This window comes from Danio rerio, chromosome 19 (assembly GCF_052040795.2).
Source record: "Danio rerio strain M-AB ecotype USA chromosome 19, GRCz13ab, whole genome shotgun sequence".
Taxonomy (NCBI): domain Eukaryota; kingdom Metazoa; phylum Chordata; class Actinopteri; order Cypriniformes; family Danionidae; genus Danio; species Danio rerio.
The window spans coordinates 11,438,438-11,462,500 of record NC_141039.2 but is presented as its reverse complement, the minus strand read 5'-3'; the positions used below and the strand labels follow the sequence as shown (position 1 = coordinate 11,462,500).

The 24,063-nt window shown below is 38.2% G+C and overlaps 2 protein-coding genes across 9 annotated transcripts in view; one reads left to right on the top strand and one right to left on the bottom strand.

Moving 5' to 3' along the window:
* si:ch211-232m10.6 overlaps nt 1-6,612 on the top strand; it is an 18,124-nt gene extending 11,512 nt beyond the window's left edge. For 6 of the 7 annotated variants that reach the window (XM_087294926.1, XM_087294928.1, XM_087294927.1 and 3 more), the window contains 4 exons: nt 2,671-2,718; nt 2,804-2,962; nt 5,568-5,679; nt 6,076-6,612. In XM_087294926.1, the coding sequence (XP_087151052.1) occupies nt 2,671-2,718; nt 2,804-2,962; nt 5,568-5,679; nt 6,076-6,475 (719 nt within the window). In that variant the 3' untranslated portion in view covers nt 6,476-6,612. The remainder of the gene's footprint in view (nt 1-2,670; nt 2,719-2,803; nt 2,963-5,567; nt 5,680-6,075) is intronic. The other variant, NM_001430899.1, reaches the window with a different exon arrangement.
* A 3,751-nt stretch (nt 6,613-10,363) lies between these two features.
* Nucleotides 10,364-23,474, bottom strand: rcvrn3 (recoverin 3). 2 transcript variants are annotated; one of them, NM_200825.2, is made up of 4 exons: nt 23,403-23,474; nt 20,808-21,197; nt 13,442-13,553; nt 10,364-13,360 (listed from the first exon to the last, which is right to left on the bottom strand). In NM_200825.2, the coding sequence occupies exons 2-4, from the start codon at nt 21,186-21,188 to the stop codon at nt 13,278-13,280; spliced, it is 576 nt and encodes a 191-aa protein (NP_957119.2). In that variant the 5' UTR covers nt 21,189-21,197; nt 23,403-23,474; the 3' UTR covers nt 10,364-13,277. The 2 variants fall into 2 exon arrangements, 1 of the variants encoding a protein (NP_957119.2); XR_015516168.1 differs by lacking the exons at nt 10,364-13,360; nt 13,442-13,553 and adding an exon at nt 17,764-20,327 and having other exon boundaries at nt 20,505-21,197; nt 23,403-23,445.
* Between the last annotated feature and the right edge of the window lie 589 nt (nt 23,475-24,063).

The window sequence follows — 24,063 nt, the reverse complement described above, 5'->3', positions numbered from 1 at the left end:
GGTAGATGAGGTCCGGTTGGTTAATTGATTTGTGAGTATTTTAGTAGGCACCCTCTCTGGGTCAACAGAGTCAAATAGAGAGTGTAAATCAGTGGATTAAGGTTTGTCTCGTTTCAGTCTGAAAGCTACAAGCATCACCAGAGGTGTACCATCCTCATAGAAGATTGAAAGCAACACATCCCAATAGTATCTCTGCAGACTTGCAGTCTCAGATACATAGTCTCAGACACAAGCACTCAATAGACCTAGTGATGTCACTGTGAGGGTAGGGCTAGGGGCGGGGTTACGTGCGTGCATTAAAGGGCCATGAAACCCCCTCGTTTCAGCAGGGTGTTTTCACACCTCTACTTTGGAAAAAGTCAGAAAAGTGGGCGTGTCCAGCTCTGTTTAGGGGGGAGTGTCGGAAGAACTAAAGTGGGATGGTGTGGGAGTGTCTATTTGGGCAAGCGTGAGTTTCAGAGTCAAAACACACAAACACACACACGGGAGAAAGTGATGGTGTTTACATGGACACCTGTAGTCGAATTATTTGCCAAATTATTAGATGGTGGACTTTAACTGCAGTTTGGCTCTTTCATTCAGGGAATTCATTCATGCCCCTCGAGACAAACGAGATATTTGATTCGAGGATCTGCTCTAAGCGTGTATTTTTCATGCAATGTTTGATACCGCACGGCGAATGAGAGAAAAAAACCCTCAGCATTTCCTGGAAACTTACATGCACACGGCAGGTAGTGTCAGAAAGCCATATGTGTTATTCCGGTCACAAAATGCGGCAAAAACCCTATTCACGAGGTTAAAGTTTGGTTGTGGTGCTAACATGTTTACACTCGGTGCAATAGTTAACTTAGTTCAATACGAACAAACTGAATAAACAAAGAGCACTGGTCGCTCACTTACCAAATCTGTAGAGACAGGACAATCACCAGCAACTGCCGTGTCTTTATTAAGAGAAGACTACAAGCGAATCCGGATCTCAGCGTTTGCAGATGAGAAAAGCTCTCAGGTAAACAATAATCCTCCTTAGACACGTAAGTTATTGTTGTCGAGCGTCGCGTACACTGTTAATCCACACGTGACTCCAGATGAGCTCTCACAGAGAGAAAATGAAAACAAAACTTAACGACAGCAAACTATAAAAGCAACACTTCACGCTTGTTTTGCCAACACAACGTGGCGTCTCTGTCCTCTAAACACTGTGACAGTAATGAATATTAATGAAGTTGCACAATAGAGCGCGCTGATTGGTTTGAACCAAGCCTTCCTCATGCATTAATGCATCACACTGTAAGACGTAATAAGACACACTCTGACACAGACATCCAGTCTGCACGCTAGAATACACGCTATTATGTCATGACCGTGACGCAGCTTCAAAAATTCGTTTCAAACCGGAAGTACAAATTTGCTTGAAATAACGCAAAAACAACCAATTTACACTTTTTAGCGACATATAGGTGTCCTAATAGTGTTTTTAGCAGTGTGGGACACATATACGACTGTCAACAGCTCAAAAAATGTGTTTTGGTGTTTCGTGACCCTTTAAATGCATTGCGTGCAAGTTTCCCAGTTGACCCGGAAGACTGCAAAACAGACTTTTGTAGGATGAGTGAAGGTAACAGGATGACACTTTAGGGACTGAAGACACAAGTGTTGAAGTGTTTCAGGTGTAATTTTGTCCCATTCTTCCTGCAAACAAGTCTTAAGGTGAGCAACAGTGCAAGGTCTTCTTTGTTGCATTTTGCGCTTCAAAATGCGCCACACATCTTCTATTAAAGACAGGTCGGGAATGGAACCAGGATTTAGTAATGTGTGTAAATGTGGTATTGCATTGTCGTTTTGATGCATGGGTGTCCCTGGAAAAAAAAGGCAGCATATTGTGCTCCCAAATCTCTATGTACTTGTCACTTATTAGTGCCATTACAGAAGTGCAAGTTACCTTGACAGAGGGCACTGACACTGTTAAGAAGTGACACTGACAAAAGACTTGTGGACTCAAATGCAGTTTATTAAGGCAGGCAAGGGTCAAAAGCAGTAGCAAAACAGTATACCAAGGGAAATCCAGTAATCGGGGTCAAAATACAGGCGAGAGGTCAGACTAGGTGGCACTGAATGAAAATGAGGAACAAGGCAAAATGCTTCACAATGTTAGGCCCCGTTTACACTGTCAGGCCTTGATGCTCAATTCCGTTCTCAACTCAAATTGTCTCATTATTTGTTCTCAAAATAATAACTTTAATACTGATTCATCTGACCACAGTACACGTTTCAACTGAGTGACTGTCTATTCCAGATTCCTCAAAGCCTAGAGAAGTTGACAGTGCTTCTGGACACTGTTAACATAGGGCTTCCTTGTGGCACAGTACAGTTTTGACAGTACACTCCTGTACACACTGAAACTCCTCCAGATTCTTTGAATCTTTTAATAATGTTATGCACTGTTGTAGGTGAAATATCCAAATGTCTATATATCTTTCTTTAAGGAACAGTGTTTTAAAACATTTCAATAATTTTCTCATGTATTTGTTGGCAAATTGGCCCTCTATGCTTCTGAAGAATGCTCCTATGCATGTTTTCCATACTGTCCCAACTTTTTCAGATTTTGTGGTTGTAGAAAAATAGATCTATCACCCCAAAAGACATCTGCCAAACAGTGTTTATTATTCACAGGTGAGAAATGTCGGAGTTTCATTGAGTTGACCCCTGGAGAAACCCAAGGTGAGATGATTGTGAGCTGCACATCCATAATAACCCTTAAAACTGACATTAAAGTGCTTTTCCTGCTTCTGTCCGTGTCCTGTAGGAGTTCTGTGGCTCTCGGTGGTCTCAGAGTTTGCATACATCAGCCTGTTGGCCATGGGTTTTCTGATGATGTGGGTGGAGCTGCTGCTGCTGTGCCTGAATAAGGAGATGTATGCGCTCAAGATCAACGCTTTTGCTGCCATCTGCACTGTGCTGTCTGGTGCGTTTGCGTCTGAGAGCTTTAAATTCAGCAACGGAAGTTAAGATTGTCCTTTTTACCATATTTTTATATACAGTTGAAGTAAGAACTGTTAGTTCTCCTGAATTATTTTCCCCCTGTATATTTTCCCCCTTATTTCTGTTTAACGTAAAGGTTTTTTCAACGCATTTCTAAACAATATAGTTTAAATAACCCATTTCTAATAACTGTTTGTTTGTTTGTTTTTTTTGCCATGATGACAGTACATCATATTTTAGATATTTTTAAGATACTAGTATTCGGCATGAAATGCAATTTAAAGGCTAAACTAGATTAACTAGGCAAGTTAGGGTAATTAGACAAATCATTGTATAATGGTGGTTTGTTCTGTAGACAATCAATATTGCTTAAGGGGCTAATAAGATTGACCTTAAAATGTTTTTAATTTTTTTAATTAAAAAAACAGCTTTTATTATGGCAGAAATAAAACAAGTAAGACTTTCCCCAGAAAAAGTAATATTATAGGAAGTACAGTAAAAAAAACCTGGCTCTGTTAAACATTTTGTCACGGCTTGGGGTAAAAGAGAGGAGGCCTTTATTACATAAAGAAAACAAACAAAACAACTTAAACAACCCTGTGGGGAGAAAAAAATAGACTAGACTAGTGATGGGAAGTTCGGATCATTTTACTGACTCGGATCTTTGAGTCTCGTTCATCAAGATGAACGAATCTTTTTTGAGTCATTTCGTTGATTTGGTTCAATTTGCCAAAATATAATTAAAATGTTACGAATTGCTTCCAAACACATCTACAACTAGCCCAAAAGGTTGATTGGACGACAAAAAAGTCATAACTAGAATACTATAAGAAGGAGAAAATAATAATTCAATGTTTACCTGCTCTTTTGTCTATGAAGGCATTTTTGTCTCTTTGCTCAGCTCACCTCTTCATGTCTTTAAATGTCAGGGGTTCATTCATGTTACACTGACAGTCACATATAATCTTAACCAATGTACACAGTCTAAGCCAATAGGAGCCATGATCGTTCGTTCATCACGTGACAGAATGACTCAAACCCGAGGACTCGAGAGATGAACGGTTCATTTTTTTTTCCGGCTCTAAACGCATATGATTGGCCCGTGAGGAACTAGTGACTCAGACCCGATAGAGGACTCGAGAGATGAACAGATCAATTCTTTTTCCAGCTCTAAACACGTATGATTGGCCCGTGATGAACGAGTGACTCAGACCCGATAGGGGACTTGAGAGGTGAGCGGATCAATTCTTTTTCCGGCTCTAAATGCGTATGATTGGCTTCTGCCAATAAGATGAAGACTTGAAATTAACAATACTACCTGCACTACCTGCCCAATTCATATTGAAGATTCGTTCAAAATGAACGAATCGTTCATGAACGACCCATCACTAATCAAGACAAACTGACTGGACCTGACTTGGCAGGGATTGGCATGACAGTCACGAAGGAGACAGTGATGGACCAGCACAGGACAGAACACGCTCTGAGAATAAATAGGGAAAGCAAATCAATAAAACTGACAAGCGGGCAGGTGAACATAATGATACATAATAGGATAACAAGGTTGGTGGTAGTTGGCAACAATATCCTAGTGGTACTGTGCGCTGACATATAGCACCGATGTGTTCATGGCGACCTGAGTTTGATTCCTGGTGCCAGGTACTTTGGCGATCCTTCCCTAATGCTTTCCTCTCTGACATCTCTACTGTCCTGTCATAATAAAGGTGAAAAAACCCTAAAAAAAAAAACAGGTGGATGGGACAAGACAATAGATAGGGAAGCACATGGTACAAAAACACAACACAAGCCATGTTTAGGACCTAAACAACACACAGCCAATGAGAAAACTCATTAACGTGAAACACAACATTAAAGCGTGTGGCACATGAACCACATGCTAAACACAACATCAACAGGAGACTGAATGTAAGACACAAGCACACGATAAATGAAAACACTTACCGTGCACTCACAGATGGGACATGCATGTTCCAGTGCCAACCGAAACCGAAACCAACTAGACTAAGAGGCAGAGAATGAAAACACCATGCCGCGAATAAAACACCAAACACAGCAGGATGAAATATGGGAAATATATATTTTTTTAATTCACAGGGGGGCTAATAATTTTGACTTTACTGTACATCCAATTGAAATGGTATTGAAGTTAGAAAAAAGAAGGGTGCTGCAAGATTTCAACCTTTGGGAACCGATTGGATTGTTTGAAGGAGGGTAATGCCAACAAAACAGAGAAAGATTATTAAATGGACAAAATCAGGCTAAAAACAAAACATGCCCTAATAGCCCTTAAAAGACTGATAGCCCCGCCCTCAATGCACTCCATGTGACCAAAAGTAAAGAAAAGTCATTTTGATGGGGGAGGGAAGGTTACGAGATTTGATTAAAGATTATTAAAGAATGTTTAGAAAATAATGTGCACAGACGCATCATTTATAACAAGCACTACTATATGCATAGAAAAATAAGAATAGAACATATTTCTTTCATGCCAACTTTAAGAAAATGTTATTCATAATCGATATTTAACAGAATTAAACTAGCAGAATAATAACCTTTCTCCATTTTAGGCATGATGGGAATGGTGGCGCATATGATGTACACAACAGTATTCCAGATGACTGTCAGCATTGGGCCCAAAGACTGGAGACCTCAGACCTGGGACTACGGCTGGTCATTTGCGTGAGTATCCTTATACCTTTGTCTAGTGCTATATTAATATACGCCTGGGGATGGATGGATGGATGGATGGATGGATGGATGGATAGATGGATGTACGGATGGATGGATGGATAGATAGATAGATAGATAGATAGATAGATAGATAGATAGATAGATAGATAGATAGATGATAGATGGATGGATGGATGGATGGATGGATGGATGGATGGATGGATGGTTGGGTTGGATGGATGGATGGATGGATGGATGGATGGATAGATAGATAGATAGATAGATAGATAGATAGATAGATAGATAGATAGATAGATAGATAGATAGATAGATAGATAGATAGATAGATAGATAGATAGAGATTATGAATCTGAATATTAATTTCCATTTCTTCTTCTTCCACAGAATGGCCTGGATCTCCTTCAGCTGTTGCATGGCGGCGGCCGTATTCACACTAAACTCTTACACCAAAACATTGATTGAGATGAAACACCGTGCCCGTGTCCGTCTGGAGGAAGCCCGAGCTGCCAACCACGCACCTCCCTATGATGAGGTGATCACAAGCGGCGGAGAGAGCCTGTACTCGGTCAGCCGGCTGGTTCAGCAAAGCCAGCAGGGAGCGTACATCGACAACATGTGGATGCCCAGAGACGAAGGGTCCATTGGGGGAATGGTGGGCACCAAGAGTCCTCATGGGCTGGTGCTATTGGGGGGCTGTGGGAGAGAGGGATGCGAGGATTGCGAGAGAGAAATGGATGAGATGGAGGAAGCGTTGGAGAGGGAGAGAAACGATGAAATGTGCTGAGGAGACTCTAATGGGAAATGACATTTGGAGAAAGAAAAAAAAACAACGAAGCTTTTCGTCATCAGTACCATCAGTGATCACATTTGCATATCTTTTTTTTTAATTAAAGGGATAGTTCAAACAAGAAAGAAAGAAAATTCTGTCATCATTTACTCGCCTTTTACTTGTTTACTTTTCACTTTAAATATCTTTCTTGTGTTAAACACTAAAGAAGATATTTTGAAGACTGTTGAAAGCTTGGAACTATTGACTTCCATAGTAGTTGTTTTTCTACTTTGGGTGTCATTGGTTACAAGTTTACAACATTCTTCAAAATATCTTCTTTTGTGTTCAGCAGATGGAAGATTGGAACCCACATGAGGAACCATTTTTTTGTTTGTGGGTGAACTGTCCTTTTAACGTCCATATTTTGCTTAAGCATTTACTGTGAAGGACTCTTTTACATGCTCAGAAACAACTGAAACATGTCATGTATAAAATATGGAAAAACATCTTTGGTGATCCTTTAACAACATTCTGGCATCCTGGAAAAGAGCCCTGAACTTATTAGATCCTCGGGTGCTGGGCTCCCTCCCGTTAGCAGGAGGGGAGTTTGAGCTTTGGTAGATCTTGATGAACTCCCCCTGACTTATTTCTGGCTAATGATGGATATAGGGGTGCTATAGAGAGATATACTGCTTACTAAGAGCTCGACTATGGTGGCAATTTGGTACGTTCAGTTTACTTATGTTGTGTGTTTTTGGACTCATGACCATAGGTTAAAGTAGAAACATAGATTGACCGGGAAATCGAGAGCTTTGTCTTTCAGCTCAGCTTCTTCTTTACCACAACATTTTTCCATCCTTCTTTTAAGGCTGATTTATACTTCTGCGTCAAACGCCGGCGTATGCTACGGCGCTGACGCATAGCCCTTCGCCGTGGCCGTCGGTGTCGCTGACGTGCACCTCTTAAAAAATTTAACTACACGTCGCAACGACGCATAGCGCAAGCTCTGTGATTGGTCAGCTTGGTAGCTGACGAGTCTGGACGGGACCGAGAGCCGCGTGAATGGTGCGAGCCTGATGGAGCAATTGTTTACAAGTGTGGAGTCCTGTGAAGGAGCTCCGGATGGAAAGTTTTTTTTTGTGTTTACCTCATAGTTAAAGTTGTTGCACGTCTGCCGGTTTCGTACCTCAAAATGAGCGAGTTTGCACCACTTGTACATCCTGGAAATGTTCAGGAAAAGCAAAAAAGCAGCGAAGAAACTTGACACAGAGGAACATTTACACCTCACTGCCAACTAGTGTTTCGGTAGTGTTAATGCAGACCAACAGAGACGCAAAAGTATAAATGCACAGCTACACACGTTGCATGCGCCGTGGGTTACGCCGGTCACTTGACGCAGAAATATAAACCAAGCTTTACTTGTGAACAAACTCCTTCACCTGAAGTAAGGACTTTACTCCGACCTGGAGATGGCAAACCACCATTTTTTTTAGTAGAGCACAGTGGCCTCAGATTTGGAGGTGCTGATTTTCATCTCAGCCACGTCACACTCAACAGCAAACCGCCCCAGTGCATGCTGAAGGTCCATGCTCGATGAAGCCAGCAGAACAACATCGACTGCGAATAATAGACATGAAATCCTGTGGACCCAGGTCCTAGACCCCCTCCAGCCCAAGGCTGTGCTTTGAAATTCTGGAAACAAGCACTGGAAACAAGTTTGACTTATTGCCGGCAATGTGAACCAAACTCCAACTCTGTTCATATGGGACGAGACAGCCCTTAACAGAGCGCCTCTGCCCCATACTCCCAGAGCACCCTTCACAGGATGCCACAAGGGACACGGTTGAATGCCTCCTCCAAATCCACAAAACACATGTGGACTGGTTGGGCATACTCCCTTGAACCCTGGCAGGAGGAAAAGCTGGACAGACCTGGCAGGCCCAAGCATATTGTGAGGGTCCTCTGGGAACATCTGGCTGAACCTCAAGTGAGAGAGATTTTCAACTATCACCTTCGGAAAAACTTTGACCAGATTCCGAGGGAGACATTTAGACCGAATGGTCCATGTTCTATGACTGTATTGTTGGCGAGGCTGTAAAGGAGCTGTGGCTGTAAGGTTTGTGGTGCCTGTTGAGGCGGCAATCCTCAAACCCGGTGGTGGACACTGGAAGTAAGGGATGCTGTCAAGCTGAAGAAGTCCTACGGGGCTTGGTTGGCTTGCAGTATTCCAGTGGCATCTAATGGGTACCGGCAGGCCAAGTGTGCTGCAGCATGGGCGTTTGCGGAAGCAAAAACTCAGACTTGGGTAGAGTTTAGGGAGAACATTGAGTAAGACTATCAGTCGGCCTCAAAGACATTGTGGCAAACTGTCCGGTGCCTCAGGATAGGAAAGCAGCTCCACATCGACACTGTTTACAGCGGAAGTGGGGAGCTGTTAACTTCGTCTGTTGTCAGACGGTGGAAGGAATACTTTGAGGATCTCCTAAACCCAACTGACATGTCTTTCAATAAGCAGAGACTGGGGATGCAGGGGTGGACTCACCCATCACCCAAGCTGAGGTCACTGAGGTAGTTTGCAAGCTCCACAATAGCAAAGCAGCGGGGGTGGATGAGATTCACCCTGTGTATCTTAGGTCTCTGGATATTGTGGGGTTGTCTTGGTTGACACGTCTTTACAATATCGCATGAAGGTCAGGGACAGTACCTCTGCACTGGACGACTGGAGTAGTGGTTCCCATTTTTAAGGAGGAAGACTGGAGGGTGTGCTACAACTATAGGGGGCTCACACTCCTCAGCCTCCCTGGGAAAGTCTATGCCAGGGTACAGGAGAGGAGGATCCGGCCGATGGTTGAACCTAGGATCCAGAAGGAACAATGTGGTTTTCCTCTAGGCCGTGGTACACTGGACTAGCTTTATTCTATTATGTATTCTAAAAGAATTTGGCTCAATTTAAACTAATTTGATTTATGTTTGTGTGTTACATTATTAAAAAAACAAACAAACTGGGATTTCAAATATAACTAAAACAAATAACAAAAAATCTGAACTAAATCAGAAACAGGACATGATGTCACAAGATGCAACCATTAAAAGTAGATGCATGCTGCACACCAGTGTGCATACTTTTCTCAGAATAAATGTTACATCCATTACAGTTTAATAAAGGCGTTGCAAATTTTCCTTCAAATAAAGAAGCCATTGTATACAATAGGTGTATTTGCATGTTCAGCCAAGCATACAGCATTGTTTTGGATGTTTGGTTAGTTTTGTTGCAAAAAGAAAATCATAAAAGCCTACTTTTGTACCAAGGAAAAAAGCTACATCTTAAAACAACTGAAAGGTAATGTCTGAGGAAGAAGAAAATAATAATAATTTGCAGGTTGTGCTGTTTCTTTAACTGTTTGTAAAATATTTAATAAAAAATAAAAGGCTTTTTCAATACTGGGAGTTCAGATCTGGAGATTTATCTCCAGGAATTTTGGGTGGATTTAGTTTGGATCATGTTTTGTTCTCAAAGACTTTTCTCATTATTCACTATATATATATATATATATATATATATATATATATATATATATATATATATATATATATATATATATATATATATATATATATGTGTGTGTGTGTGTGTGTGTGTGTGTGTGTGTGTGTGTGTACATATACATTTTTTAAATAAAAGCACCAAGCACAATGTATCACGTAATCTGAGTATACTGTACAAGATGACTTGATGGACAGATTACAAAAAACAGAAGAATTCCTGCAGCTTTAGACAGATGCTTTCAAAAGCTGGACAGAAGATTATGTGAATAATCTCCCCAGTAAGAGACAGAGATCAAGTGAGAGACGGACAGAATGAGAAACGGGAAAAAGAAAACCACAATCACAAGAGACAAGAGCTTTTTCTTATGTTTCGTAGTCTTGTTTATGGTGAAGATAGGAAGCATGTTCAAGTTATAATACAAGCAGACACACACAAATTCTTAAATATTCAAAACCAGGCCAAAACTTGAATATTCAAATCAAGAAATAACAAAAAATATAATCATTCAAATTACTTTTGATTGTGTAATATTTACACAACTGTAAGGAAATAATACTGTTAGAAACAAATGTAATGTAGTGCAAAAAATAAACCATAAAAATCTTGTTTGAATGAAATCAACAACACATTGAGAATTATCAAACAAATTTAACATGACTATTTCCATCAAAACCCATTTGTGAGACTAATCAACAGCACATCAACTGAACATGAACCTACAAACTATAATCCAAAACTAATTACGAATGATCATATAAGGTATGCGATTAAAATCTGCATGAAACTATAGTTTGCTGCAGACTTTAATGACAGTAGGATGACGTTTTAATATTCAGTAGGGGGCGGGGTCTTATTTTTTGCTCCTCCTCTCATCTTTCAGTTGCAATAAATTAACAACTTGAGGGGTGTAGGTGTATTTCACCCAACCCGTCACCAGATTTGGATCAAAGATTACCTAAACAAATGTTTTTAAGTATCAACTTCCATAGAACGATTGTTCACTTTAAGACTATCAAAATAAAAGTAGACTTTAAACAAGGTGAAAAGCATATAAAGCTCTAAATCACAACAAAACGCATGACAAAAAGTCAAATATGTTCATGACACAAAAACAAAATTAACATATTGCTTATAAAATGGCGGCACTCAAATTTAAAGGTGCAGTATGTAGGATTGACATCTTGTGGTTGAACTAGGTATTGCAGTCCAAATTCAGTGTAGGGTCTGTCTGCGGACTGCAAGACAGGGGCGTAACATGAAGAGGTGTAACTTGTAGTATGTTAGAGGCGTAACTTCAAGTTACGGAGACCCACATGTAAAAGCTATGTTGTCGGCAATATGACACTGTACATCAGTTATTAACGTCGACACTTAAACCCAACCATCACAGTTAATGGTGTCTAAACCTTCCACAACCCTGAACCCAACCATCACAGTTGTTAACGTCTATATTAGAGCTGAAGATGTTTGCCCAAACCTGAAGAAACCCGATGGGATCCGACAGGTTCAGACCTAATTTCTATCATTATACATGGGGTCATTGTACTGTTATTTACAACCACAGGAGGGCAACGTTGAGTAGGTTAACTGTCATGCCAAAACAGGTGAAGAAGTCAGCAATGTTGCCAACTTAGCGACTTAGTCACTATATTTAGCGACTTTTCAGACCCCCCCTTAGCGACAAATTTTCAAAAAAGCTACTAGCGACAAATCTGGTGACTTTTTTGTGTGTTACTGGAGATTTTTATAGGCTGTCATTTCCGTCCTTACACCCCATTCACAGGGGCTTCAGGGTCAACGCTTGACTGAAGGCATGTCTGAAGTTAAGGTTGCCGCGATCGTCATAGCAGCATCAGCCAATGAAATTCTGTCAGCAATAGGCCACTGTCTAACTGGTGTATTTGCATTCAGCAATCTGATTGGCTGACGCTTCCGTCAACGCTTGAAAAGTTGAACTAGTCCCAACTTCTGCGCCGAGCAACGCCTCTGAAGTGGTGCCGATGGATCCACAATGCAGTTCGGCAACGCCTGACATCACCCATTCAAAGTAAATAGGAAGCGTTGGCGCTGAAGCCCCGTGTGAATGGGGCGTTACCCTTCTTAACGAGCTGCAGGTGATGCCATCAGCCCCTCCCCCGGCTCTGAGCACTGACAGGCGGCCCAGTCTTCGTACAGCAGCCTCTCCCACCTGCAGATCCCCCCTCTGCGTACTGACGGCAAATGATTTAGCACCGGAAGTGTTAAGGTATTTCTCTTGTACAGTCAAACCGATCTGCTTCTTCTTTATTTTAACAATATAACTTGACCGGTTATTCTTTTATTGTTCACAATCAAAGAGATTTAAGTGACAATTTCAGAACTTGTCTGAGTTTATTACGCCTGAGAGATTACTGCAAATTCACCACACATCTATGATATGCTGTATCCAAACAGCAATAAATTTAGTTAAATTGACATGCTTACACAAAGTGTAGTGCAAATATAAATACCCCTTTATTGACCGTAGGCTGTTAAACAAACAGAAATGGTAGAACGTGATGACGTCAGTAATATGCAAATTAATGTATGATGTAATCTAGCAACTTTTAGCGACTTTTCAGGCACAGCTAAGTGCCTTTTTGTTGAAAATAGTTGGCAACAGTGGAAGTCAGTGAGTACAGTTGCTTAATGAACGAATGAAAATAATAATATAGCAAATGAATATGTTATGAATAAATGTGGAGAATATGAAAACATTTGCTGAAAATGTTCTTCGGAAAGTATTTCCACCATCTTGCTAACAACATCTCATTGACATCTGCCATGGGTCAAAGGGATCTTGATAACTGCATGTTACGCCTCTAACTTACAACTGTAAGTCACGCCCCCTTCATGTTACGCCCCTCTATTGCAGTCCACAGATACACTTGGAGTGGGGAGGGTTTTTTCCCAACATGGCAACCTGGAGTGCCAAAATAGAATTAGGTAAACTGGCAGTGGGTGGAGTTACACAGACCAAAACAAAGACAGACATAGCAATACAGAATGTACATTTTCAAAGGAGAATAACTGACTATAGCATTGTTTTTCAGATAAAGTAGTATGTTAATTTATTATATTCCTTATATCTGCTAACATATTGTGGTATTTTTTATGAATTAGAAGAGTCAAAACTGTACAGACAGCACCTTTATGATGGTGAACCTTTAACACATTTAATAAGCAACAAATACACATACATTCAAGCATGAAAAAAAAAAACTCGCGTTATAGGATAATGATTATGCTGGCTCATTTATGATCATACTGAATGAGCCGTAGACCATCATCGCTTGACTGGATGGCTTCAATGAACTCCCCCTCTGCCACTCGTTCTGCAGGAGTGAAAGAGAATTGGGTTTATTAACGTTGTTAATGTGCTAATATTGAATAAAGCAGTCCGATAGTTTTCTTACCGTTGTCCTTTTTGTCAAAGATGGCCCAGAGTTTCTCTGCTCTTTTCTCTGGCGTGCTCTCATCGTTGGGAAGACTTGTCTGCTTGTCTTTGGGGATGAGTTTGAAAATGGCCTGATCAGAAAAATCAGAGACAATTTGATCAAATTACTAGGTGTCTGGCTTAAATTAACTTGCTGAGTTTATCAGAGTGACATCTGAAGCAAAATCATCATCACATGATGTGATTGTATAAATGTAGGTACATTTGTATGGAAGGTCATTGGGGCCAAAATGTATGCTTACGTTTTAGCCCCAAAGGTGTCCAAGGTCCACATTTTTTCTTGTGTGAACTAGACGGTGTATTTTTTTCTATTATTGTAAAATTTGTGGGAAAAGCCTAAATGTATGGAAGCATGTAAGTAGCAAAAGTAATTTTGAAATCTAATATGTAAAATGGGAATGCAATACCAAAGACGGCAATGTTTTTTTTAATTAGCCTTTTCCAAGACAATATGCAAAGTTTGCTCAAAATGAAAATTCATTTAAATAATTTACATTTGTCATTTCCAATTACACTTTTAACATACAAATTACATACAAAATGTATTGCTGTAAGTTGCTAAATAAAACTGAAAATATTTTTTCTAATTTAATTAATGTAACTCAGTATCAGTACAATACAAATACATTTAACCTTTTTTGCTATACATTTGACTTTTTTTTAATACACATTAAATTTTCCCACAGTGTATTGGTGAAAATGCAATTCTACTTCCAGCATATATGGCTGCATCTCAGCCAAATATAATCCTTTTGTATATTATAAATATTTTAACTTTTTGGTCCAGGGTCACATATTTCATTAATTAATGTATTAACATGGTAATTTTTTCTAATTAGAATAAATGAAATGGTTTAAAAATAACTTGTATCTTATAAAAACATACATCTTGTGTCAGTTCTGTTTCTGTACTGTACTTTCCCTATAAATTTAAGTAATTATCTCCCACAATTATGGAAGGTATAGGAAATTATGACAATGGCCCTCACTTTTAAGATCTGAAGCATTGAAAGGTATGTGTGGCCACTGAGAAAATAAGTTTCTACACCAAGATTTACTTCGTAAAAAAAAAAAAAAAAAAAAGTAAAAAAAAAAAGGTTACCGTTCATTTTCTTTTCGGCTTAGTCCCTTTGTTAATCCGGGATCGCCACAGCGGAATGAACCGCCAACTTATACAGCACGTTTTTACGGAGAGGATGCCCTTCCAGCCGCAACCCATCTCTGGGAAACATCCGCACACACTCTCAATCACACACGCACACACTCATACACTGACAATTTAGCCTGCCCAATTCACCTGTACCGCATGTCTTTGGACTGTGAGGGAAACCAGAGCGCCTGGAGGAAACCCATGTGAACGCAGGCAGAACATGCAAACTCCACACAGAAACGCCAACTGACCCAGCCGAGGCTTGAACCAGCGACCTTATTGCTGTGGGTTGTTTAATAGTCTTTTACTCATGATTGAATTAGTGCCATGTGCTCTTAGCAGTAGCAAACGAGCTAAAATAGTTGAAAAAGTTTAAACTTGGCAAAACTGTTGCCTTTAAAATATAAAACTGATGTAACACAGTTGGCACAGTGGCTCAGTGGTTAGCACTAGCACTGTCAACACTAAGCAAAACGGTCACTGGTTCGAGTCCCAGCTGGGTCAGTTGGCATTTCTGTGTGGAGTTTGCCTGTTCTCCCTATGTTCGGGTGGGTTTCCTTCAGGTGTTCTGGTTTCCCCCACAGTCTATGAGTGAACTGAATAAGCTAAATTGGCCGTAGTGTATGTCTGTAAATGTGAGTGTATGGGCGTTTCCCAGTGCTGGGTTGCAACTGAAAGGGTGTTCGCTGTGTTTGCTGGATAAGTTGGTGGTTCATTCCACTGTGTTTGAAATCCACTTAATTACTAAAACTAAAAGTTTTAAGTATCAAATTGGAAAAAAATTCTAAACAGTTTTTCACATTTTGAAATGGCATCTGTAATTATAGATTCACGCATATGGCTGTGCCACAAAGACTTTGTCAATTTGTTTTAATAAATCTCAACATTTTCCATGTTAGGATGTAATTCCTTTAATAAAACATTATTATTATTATTTCACCTAGGGTGACTGCTAGATGCACTTTTGAGGGGATGTTATAGTTGAACACTTTGAACCTATTCTTTGGATAACATCTTATTACACAAGTGGCGTATTTCCAAATCTGTTATTTTGTTCTCTAATCCAAGCTTAGCTTAGCTGTAACGTGTCTCTCCTTGCGTTCCCTCAGATCCCTGTATGTTTCAATCTTACTCTTTTCTTCAAGCTTAGCTTGTTCGTTAATTTGTTTGCATTGCTGATTCAGCTCACCCCAATATAGCTTAAGTTACCTAACAATAAGTCAAAACAAATGGATGAAATAGCGCCAGCTGTGTCAATCTTGCTTAAGAGCTTTGGCAAGATAAAGAGCACAGGGATACCTGGTGCAGTCTTCTAACCCAAAAGTTAAATCTGCATGAACTTTTAATGACCTTTTGTGAAATAGTAAATGAATTGAATTTCAATTCAATGATTCAGTCCACATTTACATTTTTGAAAATAGTAAAAAATTCAACATACAGAAAATCTAATTTTATTACAAATACTGTATATAAAACAATATTTTAATATTAGTCAAAAATGTACTATAGCTACAATTGCAATAATGATTTTACTTTTATTATCACACTCTCAGAATTAACTGGGATTCAGTAATTAACTTCATCACCTTTAAAATGGTACACTTTTGTACCTTAAATGTGCACATTTGCACCTTAAAAGTACAATGTTGTACCTTTTTGGTATGCTTTTGTATGTTTAAGGTACTATGAGGTACACATTTGTACTTTTTAGGTATTACAATGTAACTTTAAGGTGCATATGTTTTGTGTACATATGTGTACCTTTTAAAAAAGGAACCACTCCAGTGGCAGGTTTTGTACCTTTATTTATTTCATTAATATACTATATCATTGTGATACCTCAAATTATAACTAGCTGACAAACAGTATAAACTGTCAATCAGCAGCTGATGAAAAAATTGCAGTGTGTGCTTACCAGCCCGATCTCATGAGGAAAGGTTCCTACTTCACGTATTTAAATGTGGGGTGAATGAGATGAGCAAATTGTGCTAAAATGTAAGATTGAGATCATAAAAACGAAACAAATTAGGGACTAAAAATGGATATATTAAAAACATAATAAAAAATGTTTTTAAGTCCATGTTAACACCTAAAATGATATTCCCGACATTGAAAACAATTATGTTGTTTTGTTGTTGCTTAAATGTTTCCTAACGGTTAATCAGCAACGTGTGGATTACTTTACACATGACAATTAAAAGCGGAGAAGCTACACACTAGGAGAATAATTCATAGACACGACCACCAAAGTTTACTAATTGGGTGACAACGCCAAATAATCTCCTGGCATATGGTGTTTTTGGCAAATTTTCCTATCTGCAGATCATTTTGAAACTTTGTCATAGACGTAAAACTTTTTCAAAACGCAAGGAAAAAACCTTTTCCATTGTGGCAACATCATTGTCATGCACATGTAGCCTTAATTAGACAATTCAAAATATTGGCTGTATTTTCTGTATTGACCGAACGACTATAGTTTGGAGACAATATGGAGGAGCAAAAGCTTATGTCAATTATATGGATTTTTGAAGTGTTTTTGTGTGACTTGTGTCAAAACTGAACCAGCTCGTTCTTTCACAGTCAAGTCAGCATAACATTAAAACTACTGCAAATGGGAAAAACAGCAGACCCCCACTTTGACGCGCACCTCAATGAGGAATATGCACAGCTAACGTTTTTCAACTTCCTGTGAAAGGTTAATGTGACTATTTTCAATTTTATAGAGTTCCCTTTACAGCACCAATGTTGTAATTTAATTAAAATAAATCCAGGTAAATATACTTAGGTATTCAATTAGTTGTTCAAGCATAAAACGAGATAAGAGACCATGTAAACACTACCGTCGGTAGCAGCAGGCTAGCACAGAAACTTCATTAAAAATTCTAATTAAAGGTAAAATAAATGTTAATATTTTAAAGACATGGCATGGAAAAATTACATTTAATGCAGTTCTTCTTGTCCAGTCTGAGACCCACTTTATATCGTATATCTATCAGGCAGTGAAGATCACTGATTTCTAAAGAAGTTAGATCTTAAACATAGAGATTTTGTAATGGAAAGTCAGTTCCCCAGAAGCACTTGTGCTGGCTTTCTGAAAATTAAGTCTGTGTGCATATAAAATAATTTTTGTTACTCATACTTCACAAGAAAAAAGCAGAGACATGAGATATATATGCATTCCCATATTCCATAGTTCAAAAAAACCTTCCGTGACATAATATTACACTGTACAGTAGTTTATTTTTGAATGGAAGTTAACCTCGGGATCATAGGATATCTGTTCTCTTGATTCATCTAAACTACAGTACAACATCTCTGCCCAACACCCTACTCTACTCCCTAGGACATTGATCAGCCATTACTGAGAAGAAGGCTTATAAGTTGACGTGTCATTGAATCTCCCCCGTGCCCGTGCTCTTAAATCCTGATTGCATATTGAGGATTATCTCTCTCACAGTGCCCACCAATGAATCCTTCAACCTCTCGCCGCAATCAGTTCTTATAGAGCTTCAGCTTAAGGGTGATGTCACTCTAATCGCTGATCTTAGGTCAGTTTGATGTTTGATGCTCTTTGTGTTGTGATCGTCCCAGTCAAAACGACCTGACTCTGAATCTGAGACGCATTCAAAAAACTGTAACTTTTTGATGACGTTTTGCAGGCAGTTGTTCCGTTAGTAGTGTTGCAATGTATGAAGAACAACTCAATTAAAAAATCTTGCAGATTTCAAGCGAATTTGTATGACCAGCAAAGTTTGGACAGAGAACTTATTCACCCTTCCTCACAATGACCTGAACAAGAGTAGTCACAAATTTCAACAACGACAAAAAGAAACACTTTTGAAAGATGGTGGATGCTTAAATCCACCAGTCCACCAGAATCTACCTGACTTTAAAGAGTTGTATTTTCATAAATGGTTGGATTTTGTTGGCAAAAAATAAATTTTACATCAAGTTTTTGTTAGTGTTTCTTATCTAATAGTATTCACAAAGGGTGTCAGTGTTGTTTTACAATAGTTATGAAGTATTTAAAATAGTTTTAATTAATTCTACAAGAATCGCTAAGTCCAAAACAATGATAACAACATATAACAAACAACTAGGGTTGTCACGATACTGGAATTTTAAAAACGTCCATAAAGCCGTGATTCATCAGAGAATCGCTTGTATGTCAGCTTATAGACAAACCAGCTGATCTTCACGCCTTTAAACTGCTCCAGTGTCCCACTCAGTAAACAGCGGTGAGTTCAGTGAACTGATGACCTTCACGGCAAATCAACACAATGGCAAATCAGTGCTGTTTAAGAACGTGCTCAACAGCGCTTAAATGTTAGCAGGAAATGGATGTTTTTAAAATTACAGTATTGATTGGTAGCAAATTCCAGTATCGCAACAGCCCTACAAACAATTAACATGATTTTAGAAATTGGTTCCAGATGATAAATTTATCTGATTTAATAGATTTCACCTTGGATTCGGAAAATAAGCTTTTGTCCAAGCAATGGTATTTTGACGTCAATTTGCACCATATGCAGAGTTTGTGTTAGTATTGTTTATCTTAATGTATTCACAAATGCATTAACCATTTTGATCACGTTTTTTTCTCTGACAAGCGTCAATGAAAATTGTTCTGTCTATACGTGTTCACAAATGGTTTTGTGTTTTTAAACTTATTTAACTTAATTCTATGAGATTAGGCAAGTCTACACAACACTAAACTTTGCTGATGACAACAAATTAGAACCATGACGTTCATTTTTTTCCAGATATTAAGTATAAAAGACTTATTTAAGAATTACTAAATTAGAAGTATGAAAAACTGACCATTGATTTCTCAACGGTGATTGTGATGGAACTTTTACTGCCAGAAAAGGTTTACACTAACAATATTTTATCAGCATTGTTAAATAGATTTTTAAATATCTAAATAAAATGGTGTTACTCTTCACTTCACTAATACTCTGGCTTTAAAGGTCCTGTGAAATGAAAATAAAGTTTTTTTAGATGTTAGTATCACTGTGTACGTAAGATGCTCTCAAAAATTGTGAAAAAGTCAACAGTATCTGGACGCAGCCTTAATGATGCAAGCTGAGATTGCATCACTTAGCGATGCAATGTAAGACACAATGCACTCAAATGGAGTGAGTGATGTCACTGTGATGGGTAGGGTCAGGGGTGGGGTTAGGTGAGCCCATTAAAAAGCATTGGATGCAGCTCAGATTGCACTGCACCAGGTCTGCATCCAGACCCTTCTTGAAAAAGTTGTGTTTAGAAGATATAAACCTTATATGCAAAGCTTGCAGTTTGTCATTTCCGCCTACAAGGATCAACGTTTTTTTTTTCAGGTCACCTCATACTTCAGTTTCTCATCAAGTCTTTTGACCAATCAAATGCTCTCTAGTATCTGACATGCCCCACCCCTTCAACATACTTTTTATTTGATGCGCTTGAGCTCAACTAGTCACACTGATAAAGCTGTGATGAAACAAAATGCTATTGCCTGTTTTTTTTTAAAGGGAGGAGCTACTCTATGTCCCACCCCCTCCTCATGTTTCAGTTGAGATTACGTCAAACATCGAATAAGAAATTTGGGAGCGGAAGTACATATTTGTTTAACCAATGAGGTTTGAGGTATCTGCTTGATATCACAATATCGCAATTTAAGCATGGTCTACACCAGGGGTGCTCAATCCTGTTCCTGGAGATCTACCTTCCTGTACAGTTTAGCTCCTACCCTGATCAAACCCACCTGAACCAATTAATTAGGACCTAAAACCCACTTGATAATTACAGACAGGTGTGTTTGATAAGGGTTGCAACTGAAATCTGCAGGAAGGTGGATCTCCAGGAACAGGATTGGCCAACCCTGGTCTACACTGTAAAAAAAAATGTTAGGTTCCACACAATTCCTTCATGTTGTCCAAACACAAATCGTTTAAGTTATCCTAATCATTGTTACTCATTTAAGTGGTTTGAACTTAAAATATTTTAAATTGCCCCCTAAAAAATGTGTGTTGTTCCAACTAATTTAAGTAATATTAAGTAGTTTGAACGAGTCATTTTTTTTTTTTTGAGTGTATGACAGATATATTAGAAACAGAGTATATCTGTAGAGTAGTGTTTGTCCAACATCCCATTCTTGTACACTTTATGTAGGATAAACTAATAATTTCCTTACCTGGCTGAGTTCAATCACTTCAGGTTTTGTGACGTAACCGTTCTTGTCCACATCAAACAGTGAGAAGGCCCACTCCAGCTTTAGGGTGGACTTGCCCGAGGAGGTCATGTGAAGAGCCACAACGTACTCCTTAAAGTCTAACGTTCCATCGTCATTGGCATCAAAGGAGCGGAAAACGTGTTGGGCGTAAGTGGTGGCATCGCTGTCAGGGAAGAATTTACCGTAGATCTCCTCGAACTGCTGCAGTGTGATGCGACCTGTAGGACACTGCTTCTGGAAGTTCTCATACCACTGGGTGATCTCAGATTCGGAGAACCTGGTGGTGAGCTTCAGGTCATCCAGGATTTCTCTGGGAATCCCTCCGCTCTGTGCGTTTCCCATGACTTCTGTCTGAGTGAGAGGGAAGAGATTGACAATTGAGTGCTGAAGTGGTGAAGACTGAACCATTGATGGTTTGTTGCACTTAAAGCAATAGATTAGGATGACCCAAAAATGTAATGAAATGTGTATTTATATAGTGCATTTATTGTCTATGGCCATACACAAAATCACTTAACAATCATGAGGGGAGTCTCTCCACACCACCACCAGTGTGCAAAATCCACATGGATGATGCGAGGGCAGCCACAGGAAAACAGCACCAGTGCGCTCACCACACACTAGCTATTGGTGGAGTGTAGAAACAGTGATAGACTCAATTCTGTGGAAGGGGGTGATTGGGCGGCCATGATGGATAAAGGCCGATGGAGGGAATTTGGCCAAGACACCGAGGAGTACCATGGGATTTTTAATGACCACAGAGAGTCAGAACCTCGGTTTAACATTTCATCTGAAATATGATGCTCACTGACATTATAGTGTCCCCTTCGCTCACACAGACTGCAGGTTGAGTGCCTCCTGCTGGCCTCACTAACACCACTTCCAAAAGCAACCTAGTTTTCCCATGAGGTCTCCCATACAGGTACTGACCCAAAAATGAAACAATATTTACTTCTTCTGTTAACCACAAAATAAGATATTTTGAAGACAGCTAAAAACATGTAATCATTGACTTCTATGGTAATTTAACTATGAAGTCAATGGTTAAAGATTTCAGCTTTCTTCTTTTGTGTTCAACAGAAGAAAAAACAACTAATAAGTGTTTGTAAACCCTTGAGAGTAAATAAAATAGTGATTATATTTTAATTTTTGGTGAGCTATTCCTTTAAACCACTGTCAATTACAAAAAACAGACATTTTTAACATTGAAACCCATTGGTCATAATGGACAGACACATTTTTAAAAATCCAGATTCAAAGCCTGCTGTTCTACAACCCTTTTTAACTTCATTTATAAAAAGGAATCATTTTTTTCTATACAATATGAAATATTGGCAACATGTTAATAAATGTGAATAAAATTATTAAAAACGTTGCTGTGTTGCTGTTGTGTTGGAACAAAGTGCTGCAATGCTTTTCTTCAGCATAGTGGACATTAATGCCATTTGTTTGAATGAAAAACATACAATATCATAGACATCATGCTTTAAAACTGTTGAACTGCCCCAGGACCAAAAAACAAAACAAAAAAAACACACAATTTATCGTGATGTCCATTGAAATCCATGCAGGTTCCAAAATGGTTAAACATAAAGGTGTTTTGAGATATATATATATATATATATATATATATATATATATATATATATATATATATATATATATATATATATATATATATATATATATATATATATATATATATATATATATATCCCCCTTTTTTACTTAAAGAAATTCACACAGATTTGAAAAACTTTATGGTAGGTAAATAGTAATGAAATAATTTTGGGGAGTAAACTATCTCTGTAAATATTCTCTTAAGGCAATCTCTCATACATACATTATCTACTGATAAATTAGAGGCAATGTTCATCATTTTTGTTTGTAGAGATTTGAAAAGTGTAATACTACTTTTTATTCAGTTTTATCTTACATAATGCAAACTATTGTCAGGATTTCCCAGTAAAAATACCTCTAAAAATGTAATAGCCCAAATTTATCACATATTTATAGGTTTTATAAACTCTTGTCACTAACACACTCTTATTTTCTCTCTATTACTAACATGTTTTTGCACTTTCTACTCTTAATTTTAATAAAATTTGCTCAGACTTTCTAATAACAACATTTTATTTCCTTTCTAGTTTCTATTTTTCTCCTATGACAAACAGTTTTATAAGTATTTATAACTTTTATAGTTCATTTGACTAACAGGGAAGTTGTCATTTTAATTCCATGTTGTTTGGATTACTTCTATGGTAGTTACTTTGGATTAAAGAGTGCCAAATGATTAAATGTAAGTGTAAATTTAGTCTACAATAAGTTGATTGCAATGATTCTTTTAATGTAGCTAGAACAACATGTAGAAATGAACTTAAGACATGATAATTAATAAATGAAAACAACCTCAGAAGAAAATCAAATGTATAAGATATATAAGCCACAAACTAAAAATATTAATGATAAGTGATTAACATTAACACATATCTGGTTAAAATCACTATGCCAGTTAGTAGAAGTAAACTTTAAAGAGATATATAACTGCATGCTTACCTGTGCTAGTGATCCAAGGATGAAGAATGAAGGGGCAAGTAATGAAGGAAGAGTGTGTCTGAGTAATGATCCAGTGTTGAAGGAGGTGCTGCCTCTCCATATTAGGATAAGTCAATTATGCAAGATTGCACAGGGCTCAGCCAGAAACAGATTTACATTTCATAATGATCTGCCCTGTTTCTGTTCTCCTATTTATAACCCTATTTTCATCGTTTTTTACACTTTCCCTGTTTCAGCTAAATGATTTGTGACATGACAAATACCTTAAAAAAATACACAGTCATGTGTAATATTAAAATGTGTAAACTTTGACTGTAAAATTATTACCATTTTTTACTTATTTTATATTAATAAATACACTAAAAAGATGATTCAAAGATGATTCCTTTTTTAATTAAAGTGTTTGTGGACAATTTATTTGGGCGGAATTTAAACAAACAAATTAAGTTGAACATTACTACATTTAATCTGTTTGTTTAAATTCAACCCATATAAATTGTTTGCAACAGTTTCCATCCATTCATTTTCTTTTTGGCTTAGTCCCTTCATTAATCTGGGGTCGCCACAGCAGAATGAACCGCCTGCAACAGTTTTGCAGAAATCATTTTTTTCAGCGTAGTACAGTAATGATTTTCATCTTTGAGTGCACAAAACAAACACG

What these genes read in the sequence shown, in the direction of transcription:
- rcvrn3 (NM_200825.2), bottom strand. Translation starts at nt 21,188, where the DNA reads ATGGGAAACGCACAGAGCGGAGGGATTCCCAGAGAAATCCTGGATGAC. An exon ending in AAGTGATTGAACTCAGCCAG is followed by an intron (nt 13,554 to 20,807) that starts GTAAGGAAATTA and finishes TTTTCTGATCAG; the next exon opens with GCCATTTTCAAACTCATCCC. An exon ending in CTTTGACAAAAAGGACAACG is followed by an intron (nt 13,361 to 13,441) that starts GTAAGAAAACTA and finishes TCACTCCTGCAG; the next exon opens with AACGAGTGGCAGAGGGGGAG.